We start from the raw sequence: 12,091 nt of genomic DNA, 5'->3' as shown, positions 1-12,091 counted from the left end.
TGGCGATAGGATTGTGTAAATGCTATAAGTTTAGCCAGCGGCATCCAAAAAAAGGATGTACACTGAGCTGTTTGCAACCATTACTTCAAATTAAGTGAGGTTGTTCATTTTAAAACCTAGTGTATATTAAAACATCCACTTACCTAAAAGCCTTTCGTAAAGTGGTAGTTGAAGAAATTGTTCTAAATGAAATGTCGTGGCAACTGTGGGCTATTACACGATACTAAATCTGTCTTCTCGTTGTTGAACACACTAGTACATGTATACAAATACTGCAATGGGTACACTACAATACAATTTAATAATGATTCTAATTCATCACGGTTAACAAACTGTGTGAAGTTTAACGCCACGAATATAAACAGGAGAAATATACAAGTTACGGATAATAATGTTGAATAGTGCTCATTTCATATTTGCAGAATAGAAATCGGCAGTGTGCTTAAGAAGGTGTTCAGTTGTAATTATTGGTCTTTCTAGGCTTACTGATGGAAAGTTAAGATTATAAAAAATTGTGCCAGTGAAGAAACTAATTGCAAACCTATGACCCGGAATTCTATTTATATCATGCAGAAGTGATGGCTGGGTTAATAAGCTGTTCAAACTTTTTCGTTCCAAACATTTTAACAATAATTGTATCTTTCTTGTGCAAACATTTCGACTCCCTAAGTTAGCAGATATTAACACAAAATGGCGTTTCATTTTATATCAACTTTGTCTTTCTTTCCATTTTAATGTTTTTTCTTTGCTACAATTTGAAAATAAGCCCGGTGACCTTTCAATTACTTTGCAAGCCTTCAAACTGTAAAGTTTCATAAACTTGACAAGACTCTATAAGATTTTGTGGACATTCAGAAGTTGACTTTATCTCCTTGCTCGTACTCTTTTAAATTTAGATATTATTTGATATTGCCATGACAACACTCATGCATAATTACTTGTATTGTAAATTCTTACATTGACTTATTAATTGGGGAAAATATCGAAACAAATCAAGTTTTGACATATTTATTCTTATTACTATAATAATACAGGTTTTATTACATCTTTGTATGCATTTATTACCATGGACACAAGTACAGTGACCTGTTTTAACCCATTATTACAAAGTAAAAATGTTGAAGAAAGATTTGTAAAGTTTACCTGATGAAACTTTCAAAAAGCGATACATTGCTGCAATAGTTATATGTTAGGTGTCCTTTTATCCAATGTTATTAGATACTGTTTGGCTTTAATTTGTTTACAAAATATAGACTATAGCTTTACACACACACACACACACACACACACACACACACACACACACACACACACACACACACACGCGCGCGCGCGCGCGCGCACACACATACACGCATATATATATATTTGCAAACGTCCAAATGGCATAATGCAATTTAAACCTTCTTTGATTAGAGAAAGTATGTAAGAATTCAATTCAATTCAATCGTAAATTATTAGCACTATCGTTAATCCAAATTTCATTTTGGATTTTTATTTGTAGTTAGTGGCATCTTAATGATAAAATTAATTTCAATACAATTTCTAGCACACGAATGTTCTGGATCGTCGGTAGTTATAGGCGTTGCAAACTGTCTCTTCCCATGTGTGTGTGTGTGTGTGTGTGTGTGGACCAAAATCGATGACGTTTTTAGGGGATATGTTAAAGGCATAACTCCCTGGTGCCTGGCACCCTGTTTTGCATATGACTGGCTTTATGTTTTGGAGGTGGAGAACTTATTGTGACCCACTGGCAAGTACTCACCGAAATATAAACATTCCCTATCTGGGTTGTTCACATACAAATGTCGCATATTTGAATAATCCTGAGTGACACACAATCTAAACAGTTGTTTGCAGGAGAATGTGTCTCATTTTGAAAGGTTTTTACATTCTATGATACAAACTGATTGATTTTTATTTTAACTAATTAGTGTATCAGGTTACCATCCTACGACATTCACAAACAATGTGTACATGATTCATGACGTGTGTTTCTCGGAGCACTGAAAAAATGCTGAAAACAAGACCCAGAAGCTAGTGCTCTGTACAGCAGTTTGAATTTCCCGCATTTGCATAGATTAGGCATAATCCTCTGTGCTGTGTTTAAGGTATAGTATGTAAATTATTCAAGAAAGAGTGATTAGATCAGCCATATGGAAATTACATAAGTAGAAATTTGTTACCATGATAAAATTCCAAACTGCATTGTCCTTAGTCTACTTATTTGTTTTGATGTGCTTATAGGCATGTATAGTGGAATGAAGACGTGATCTAGGCATGTAACTTATGACTATCCTATGTATAAAGCATATTTTGTATAAAGAAATAAGTATTTTGTTTAAAAAAACAAAACTATAAACTATAACTCCCTCAAGTGCATGCAGACGAACGGTAAATAGTGGGGTTTACAAAAGGACGTTCGAATTTATTGTCGAAACTTAACAATAATGACCATAGCAACCATCCCCATGCCCTTAGCAACAGCGTCACCACATAGGGAGTTTTGAACAAAAACATTAGGATTGTGAGTCAATCAATAAATCTGATCTTGAATTTACTAGATTTTTAAAAATAATAATTGATAGTAGCATATTAGCCGTGTTATATCGCCATTGGTGGTATTCCTTGAATAGAGTCAAGATGAAACCATTATTGTAATTCAGTTTGACCTTGTGTCGTAATTGCTGTTTTGTACATGTCAAGCAAATCACAATTTTGTTAAACTGTATTTTTAAACTAAGTTACGAGGCCACATACGGAGACATGTAGCGGAAAGTCGTTATTTGCAGATATAAAAACGGAGCAAGAGATTTGAATGAATCATTCTTGTACAAAGAAGTCATGCACGCAGTACGTAAAACTGATCAATTATGATAGAACTAAAACGTCTGGGTTATGACACGACTGTCTCATACAAGTATTACCTGACCCCGTTTTCAATGACGCTTGGTTCTCAGTTTCATAGTTTCACTATTATATAAATATATATAATACTTCCATGCATCACATGTCACGGTCTGTGTATACGGAGAAACCACTACTATTAAACACCATGCCACGTAATTGTCATAGAATAAGAGAGCATATTTCAATTTGTCTTTTTACACTTTCTGAAGCTTGATCACTTAGCATAACATATTTAATACATTTAACACTGCAGAAAAAAAAAACCTAACTAACTGATGGAGTTTCCATTTATCATCACTGTGACAGTATTCTACTGGTTTTCTAAACTCAAATGATTTATAGAGATCATTTGTCTTCGATAAGATTTCAAAATTAATGTACATGTATTTGCATTATCAATTTGGTTGTGACTAGCGTAAATACCCCAAGCGTTAAGGAATCGATCGATTATACAATTTCATTAGAAGGAACATTTGAATGAACAACTTGACCCTTACCCATGACGTGTTTAAATAAGTGGCTAAGAACTCAAGGCTAGATCTTTAAAGGTAATGACTATTGGCCTAGTTTAAAATGACAAATGATGTTCCTACATGTATATGGCGGAGGTCTTTACTTCTTGCAATATTATGCAGTCCGTATATTGCAACTGTACATTTAGTTGAAAATGGTAACCTTAATTCAACCATGACTTGATTGCCTGGAGTTGTTGCCCAACTAGGTGATTATGATAATTACCTTGTTATCTACATGTATGATTCTCGGATTATATTTCCTTCATTCAAATCTGGCCACCTCAGCTGGCTTCGACGTGTACAAGCCAACGGCCTTTACATACTCACATTACCTACCGGGGTATGGTGTCATGCAAGGATGCGTAGCGAATACATTACAGAGATGAGATGCACTACCTGAAAGAAATATAATATCAAATTGTCCTAGAGCCATGTTTCATGATACTATCACCACAATGTCCCATGCTGTTAATCCATTCAAGTGTGATAATATTTGTAAGACGAACATAAAATGACACACCGACAAAGGACTGAATATGTTTAGGAATTCAAGAATGTTATGGTTGATAAATAGACCATAATACTATTTCTACATTGAAATGCCATAAGGTAAGAGGAACTCGTTTGGAACCAAGCGTAAAGCATATTTTTAGCAAACTGTCGATTACGAAAGATGAATCAGACGCACGTCTGTAACGCCATTAAGAGGTATAATTAACTATGCTGTCAGCCAAAGCCGTTAGAAATATTTTGATAACAGTATTTTGCTCGGTTAAAGAATTACGAAAGTATTATGGGTTCCTGAGTAAATTGTAACTTGTATCCTCACAACACCCCTCATACAAGAGGTCAGTGACTAGTCAAATAAAGATTGCAATTCATAACTATACAAACATGTCTTAGACAAACACCATTAGTCTAACCGAGTTACAACATATTCTATGCCCACACAAATGTCATTAAATTGGAATATAAGTGGACTGTGGCATTCGGGACGTTGGGAAATACGTGCTTCAAGAATTGAGAAATATTAAGATTAATGTCACAATCATTTTCACAGTAACTTATTTCGTCTGTAAATCAGCGTGTGAAAACAGGGCAAGCATTCTCTGGCAAATTTAGCCTTTAGTAATATTTGTTTGTTATACTGTATATGACTTTTATATATGTATTGGCTTTTTATCTGGAAAACGATAGCGGATACAACAATCACTTCACATTATATGTTAAGACGTCCGCATGTAAATATTCGTGTGTGTACATCATCAATGATTGAACATGTAATCACGTGACATGGCATATGCAAAATACTAGGAATACCATTTCGTTGAGACCGATAGCGAGGAAATAAGTATTCTCATATGTTTTAGCATCCCTAGCAGATGACGTATAAAGGTAAAGTAATTCCTCTAAAACTTTGAGTTATGTAGTTATTCAACTCTTGCTGAATTCTCACAGGAAATCGTTACCCGATATTTTACAACGATACTTCAACTATCTGACGACACACTACCACCCTATCTGAATGATTTACAAGTCCTGGTATTTTAGGGATAGCAGTGCATCCAAACTTGAAGAAAGTCATGACTAGATTCGAATCTTTAGGTTTTTTTAAAAAAAAATATCGTGGTGGAATTAACCTGAGAACAGTCTATCTTCCGGTTCATTTAAATACTAAGGTAGCCATTTACACACGCACACAATTGTGATGCCATGCATTGCGTTACTCTTTATCAAGGCTTTATGTTGAAAGATGTGATTTTACATAGTACTTTAGAAGGTCTAGCTAAAGTAGTATTAAGTCGACCAAAGTCAATTTAACCGAATGTACCTTAATGAATATATAAGTGGTGGTTTTATGTAATGAAGCTATGCCTGCCAATTACCCCATTATATCACTAGACTATTCAAGAGTGTTCTAATTGACAGTGATGTCACATAAGTAGGTCCGCTGCAAATAAACTATTCTCCGTTTCCTTTTAAGTGGCGTGACAGATTAATAAGCTTTCCCGAGTAAAGTCTTTCTTCTGCTTTTAAATTGGTAAGTTCATGATGGTACCTAAATGTTCATCTCTAAGCGAAGCAATGTGTCATGTTATCTCGTTATATCTCTGTTAAAACAACCACAATGGTCATTTCCAGTAAACTAACCACATTGTGTTACTCAGCCCTAGTTTGCGTCTTTCCGATTACACATTTTTTTTCTTTAATCGTGAAATTGGTGTAAATATCAGAACTTGAAAAATATGTGACATAAAGCTTTCAATATTGTGATTTGAAAGCATTATAGTGAGATTCTGTCTCGTACGTAATTGTCGACTATAGTAACTGTGATACTGATTTCTAAACTTTACTGTTTTTACTATAACGAGTTCATCAAACTATAAATGGGTCGTATTTGTACATGACAAGTGTTGCAAATTATTATAACTAATTTGCATAGATAAACATCTAAGAAGGTAAGACCAATGAATACTGTAAGATGTTGGTATCAAAGAATATCGTAACATGGGGATATTAAGGAATATTGTGTCATGGAGATATAAAGGAATACCGTATCATAGCGATATCAAGGAATATTGAATCATGGGGATATCAAGGAATATCGTATCATGGGGATATCAGGGAATATCTTATCATGGGAATATTTAGAAATATCGCATTATGGAGATATCAGGGGATATCGTATCATGGAGATATCAAGGAATATCGTATCATGGGGATATCAAGGAATATCGTATCATGGGAATATTTAGGAATATTGTGTCATGGAGATATCAAGGAATATCGTATCATGGAGATATCAAGGAATATCGTATCATTGGGATATCAAGGAATATCGTATCATGGGAATATTTAGGAATATCGTATCATGGGGATATCAAGGAATATCGTATCATGGGAATATTTAGGAATATCGTATCATGGGGATATCAAGGAATATCGTATCATGGGAATATTTACGAATATTGTAACATGGGGATATCAAGGAATATCGTATCATGGGGATATCAAGGAATATCGTATCATGGAGATGTCAAGGAATATCGTATCATGGGGATATTTAGGAATATCGTATCATGGGGATATCAAGGAATATCGTATCATGGGGATATCAAGGAACATCGTATCATGGGGATATCAAGGAATATCGTATCATGGGAATATTTATTAATATTGTGTCATGGAGATATCAAGGAATATCGTATCATGGGGATATCAAGGACTATCGTATCATGGGAATATTTAGGAATATCGTATCATGATGATATCAAGGAATATCGTGTCATGGGGATATCAAGGAATATCGTATCATGGGAATATTTAGGAATATCGTATCATGGGGATACCAAGGAATATCGTATCATGGGGATATTTAGGAATATTGTATCATGGGGATATCAAGGAATATCGTATCATGGGGATATCAAGGAATATCGTATCATAGGATATCAAGGAATATCGTATCATGGGGATATCAAGGAATATCGTATCATGCGCTATCAAGGAATATTGTATAAGACATGGTGATAGGAAGGGATATTTTATATTTGGATATTATTCCCCAATATTTTCTTACGTTCAGCCAAGGAAAATATGAGTGACTTTAAGCGCCTTGTCACTAAGAAAGAGAGAGAAGTGACAAAACAATTTGGTCACGGGAATTTTCCGGCTCAATGAAGAAAAATAATGGGGTATAATCCTAAAATATTTATACCTCGTCAAGAATAATTTGTGTAATATCGGGAAAAATAATTTGCGATTTGTGAGGTTTGACTGATATTTCGAGGATCTCAGAACCATTGACATAGACACAGGTTATCAATGATGTAGAACGACCAGGGTATACAGTTAATATTTTCTGTTAAAAGACAATGAATTTGGACAAAACTAACGACTTCGATTGTATTTTAATATTAATATGAAGTTAGTCATCTACTCAATCTGATTAAAATCCGATGTAGATGTCGGCTAATCATGCATTGCTATTTTAGCCTGGCTAAAAACGTAAACATGTACTATGAAGGTCAATTCAAGCCAAATAACGAAGGTAAAATAGCAATGCATGATTAGCCGACATCTACATCGGATTTTAATCAGATTGGTCATCTACTCTACTCTACTCTACTCTACTCTACTCTACTCTACTCTACTCTACTCTACTCTACTCTACTGTTCATGTTAAAATAAATCAACCAATGCTATTTTTCTTTTTTATTTCAGTTATTGGAGACATATTTGACATTTTGTGGAATTGGTATAACTAATGCACAGGTATTCCGTAATTATATGAAGGAATATGACAGGAACAGAGTAAGTGTGTACATTTATCCTTATGCATGTGTCTTATTTATAATACCTTGCTTACATATCGTTGATCAGTAACTCTAATTGCTCTCGTACTTTCAGCTTGTTATAGTGGCAATTCACAAGGTTATCATGATTAAGGGGTCACAAGCTCAGTTTATATGTTTTGTGGGTAGCTTATAGACGATCCGATGACGTAATGTATTATACATACCCCCAAATGCACAGGAAATTCCTACTATACTACCAACAGTTCTAACAATGCCAGAACACAATTTGTAATGTCATTAACATTATACTAGAATAGTTAGTCCAAGATATTTGTAAGTATTTTCACTTGAGTAATACACTTTGAAACTCGGTTTGTGTACATTTACATAATAACATCATTTAAATAATCAAACCGTATAAGGTATGCAATCAGTCCTCCGTCTGACCTATCAGCTTATGTGAATATTTACTCGCTCAATAAAGGATTCTACAACAAGCTGAGATCTCGGGTACCACGGCAATTGGAGTCACAGATCAGAGTCGTATAAGGCTATATTTACTGGTAAAATGAGATATCTCTGTCAAGTGAATGTCATACCGTAAATAAATTGATAATTAGATACACAAATTATTAATGATGTCTCCCTAATTATAATTCATCAGATGTCTCCGACGACTGCCATAACACGATACCAAATTGTACGTTTGATAATGAGAGACAATGAAGGGATCTATATAATGATAAGAAGTTATCGTTAAAGGAATGTACATTTATCTACAGTCGTTCTCAAATAATCTATTATTTATACAAGTATGTTAACTTAAAGGCAATTTGTGTAAATTCGATATCATGTACTTCAGGCATTATTGGAAGTGGTTCATGACCTCTTTGAAGAACAAACATCATTGGAGAACGTCATACAGAAGGTCATGCAAAGAGCACAGAGCCTGTTGAAATGTGAGAGGTGTTCGGTTATACTACTCAAAGATCCGACCGAAGCGGTAGGGTTCATTCATCACCTTAGCATTCATGTGGACACCATTAAATAGTAAGAAAAATGGTACCATTTCAAGAGGTTCACTGTCACACGTTGTCTGAAATTCAGTGAATTATCAAGTGGTTTACAAAAGTAATCACACACACACACACACGCAAGCATGCATGCATACATACATACATACATACATACATACATACATATTACATACATACATACATACATATTATTAGATACATACATACATACATACATACATATTAGATACATAGATACATAGATACATACAAACATACACACACATACATACATACATACATATTAGATACATAGATACATAGATACATAGATACATACATAGATACATACATACATACATACATACATACATACATACATACATATTAGATACATAGATACATAGATACACACACACATTGTGTATACACTAGACATGGTTTTATAGCTAACAATAACTGCATGTGTTGTGTTGTATTGTGTTATGTTGTGTTGTGTTGTGTTGTGTTGTGTTGTGTTGTGTTGTGTTGTGTTGTGTTCTATTCAATACAAGTCATGTATACTTAATTGCTACAATTTAGAGTATACAAACAATGGGGTGGGGGCTTAATTGTTGGTTGTTTTTCACATGTATTCATTAAATTACGAGTTATTAAAATAATGGTTTCGTTGTACATTTATACAGGAAGTGACGTTTACCAAAATGTTTGAAATGACTACATCAATGAATGGTCATTCCAACACTACATATAGTACGGGGGAAGTGAAGCTAATTAACGGAATTATGCAGCACGTGGCCGAGACGGGGGATAAGTTGAATATCCGTGATGCACAAAGTGATCCACGGTTTAATCCCGATCACGATAGAGCATCAGGGTTCCGTACACGCTCCATCCTATGCATGCCAATCAGGGACAACAGATTCAGAATAATCGGTGAGTTGTCATGGTAACGGTGTCTGATAGTAAGATTAGAGAACATCGTTACTGTAGGTTTAAATTTGACTAACTAGGTTTGAGTGTGTAGATTATGAGTGTGTCTGTGGACGTCGACGTCTTTAATAATCCCCAACAACAACAACAACAACAACAACAACAACAACAACAACAACAACAACAACAAGGAAGGCAATGATTATTAATTAAGGAACTGAGGGAGAGGGTTAAAATGGAAACGTAAAACATTGATATCAAACGATAATCGCACGTCTTATCTTCTGTCATGTGATATTTTTTTATTATTAGAATGTTATAATGACTAATACACGTCTTACTCAAAATAGTTTAGCAAATAAATGATTGCAAATATCTGCATTTATCACATTCATCGTGAGGTTTACTTCTAGGTCTTCTTGCTCCTTTCCTTCATCATGGCCTAAAAGCCAACTTGAATTTAGCTGGGCATTGAACAGGGTACAAGTGAAGGGTTTCAACACTTCACACATCACTCAACGTGTGAAATCAAGCAACTCGTTATTGCTTCTTGTCCTAGGCGACTTGTTATCGTGCACCAGATCTCATCACTGTTAGCGATATTGTATGGTTTCTTCGACAGAATTGCAATCAGTGATCGCCATCTGGTGACACCGAGACAAGCATTCCCCTAGGGAGTCATGTCTTCGTATTTTGATTAGATAGACGAGAGGTTTCTAATGTTATCCAGGAATCGGCACATGCAAAAATTGCCTCTCTACTTTTTTGTGTAACGAATGTTATCGACCCACATTTCGTCTTTTTCAGAGTAACTCTGTCAAACGTAATTGTATTCATGCTCCACGCTTGTGGTTATGTCAAATTGAATTTGGAAAGACACAAAGCCCAGGCAAGATCTCTCTCTCTCTCTCTCTCTCTCTCTCTCTCTCTCTCTCTCTCTCTCTCTCTCTCTCTCTCTCTCTCTCTCTCTCTCTCTCTCTCTCTCTCTCTCTCTCTCTCTCTCTCTCTCTCTCTCTCTCTCTCTCTACTGTAGATTTATCTATTCTTACATTGCCTGTAACTTTAACCCTTCTCACATTGACTGTATATTTACCCATTCTCACATGGACTGTAGGTTTAACCATTCTCACATCGACTGTAGGTTTAACCATTCTCACATCGACTGTAGGTTTAACCATTCTCACATCGACTGTAGGTTTAACCATTCTCACATCGACTGTAGGTTTAACCATTCTCACATCGAATGTAGGTTTAACCATTCTCACATCGACTGTAGGTTTAACCATTCTCACATCGACTGTAGGTTTAACCATTCTCACATCGACTGTAGGTTTAACCATTCTCACATCGACTGTAGGTTTAACCATTCTCACATCGACTGTACGTTTAACCATTCTCACATCGACTGTAGGTTTAACCATTCTCACATCGACTGTAGGTTTAACCATTATCACATCGACTGTAGGTTTAACCATTCTCACATCGACTGTAGGTTTAACCATTCTCACATCGACTGTAGGTTTAACCATTCTCACATCGACTGTAGGTTTAACCATTCTCACATCGACTGTAGGTTTAACCATTCTCACATCGACTGTAGGTTTAACCATTCTCACATCGACTGTAGGTTTAACCATTCTCACATCGACTGTAGCTTTAACCATTCTCACATCGACTGTAGCTTTAACCATTCTCACATCGACTGTAGGTTTAACCATTCTCACATCGACTGTAGGTTTAACCATTCTCACATCGACTGTAGGTTTAACCATTCTCACATCGACTGTAGGTTTAACCATTCTCACATCGACTGTAGGTTTAACCATTCTCACATCGACTGTAGATTTAACCATTCTCACATCGACTGTAGGTTTAACCATTCTCACATCGACTGTAGGTTTAACCATTCTCACATCGACTGTAGGTTTAACCATTCTCACATCGACTGTAGATTTAACCATTCTCACATCGACTGTAGGTTTAACCATTCTCACATCGACTGTAGGTTTAACCATTCTCACATCGACTGTAGGTTTAACCATTCTCACATCGACTGTAGGTTTAACCATTCTCACATCGACTGTAGGTTTAACCATTCTCACATCGACTGTAGATTTAACCATTCTCACATCGACTGTAGGTTTAACCATTCTCACATCGTCTGTAGGTTTAACCATTCTCACATCGACTGTAGGTTTAACCATTCTCACATCGACTGTAGGTTTAACCATTCTCACATCGACTGTAGGTTTAACCATTCTCACATCGACTGTAGGTTTAACCATTCTCACATCGACTGTACGTTTAACCATTCTCACATCGACTGTAGGTTTAACCATTCTCACATCGACTGTAGGTTTAACCATTCTCACATTGACTGTAGGTTTAACCATTCTCACATAACTACTGTTGCTCCACT

The 12,091-nt window shown here is 35.5% G+C and overlaps 1 protein-coding gene across 1 annotated transcript in view; it reads left to right on the top strand.

The window, feature by feature from the left end:
• LOC144447015 (dual 3',5'-cyclic-AMP and -GMP phosphodiesterase 11A-like) overlaps nucleotides 1-12,091 on the top strand; it is a 33,975-nt gene that overhangs the window by 9,717 nt on the left and 12,167 nt on the right. Inside the window, exons 3-5 of the mRNA XM_078136874.1 lie at nucleotides 7,650-7,739; nucleotides 8,586-8,726; nucleotides 9,426-9,675. Coding sequence (XP_077993000.1) covers nucleotides 7,650-7,739; nucleotides 8,586-8,726; nucleotides 9,426-9,675 — 481 coding nt within the window. The remainder of the gene's footprint in view (nucleotides 1-7,649; nucleotides 7,740-8,585; nucleotides 8,727-9,425; nucleotides 9,676-12,091) is intronic.

Source organism: Glandiceps talaboti, chromosome 16 (assembly GCF_964340395.1).
Source record: "Glandiceps talaboti chromosome 16, keGlaTala1.1, whole genome shotgun sequence".
Taxonomy (NCBI): Eukaryota; Metazoa; Hemichordata; class Enteropneusta; family Spengelidae; genus Glandiceps; species Glandiceps talaboti.
The sequence above is the reverse complement of the archived record's forward strand: the minus strand, read 5'-3'. Positions and strand labels throughout refer to the sequence as shown.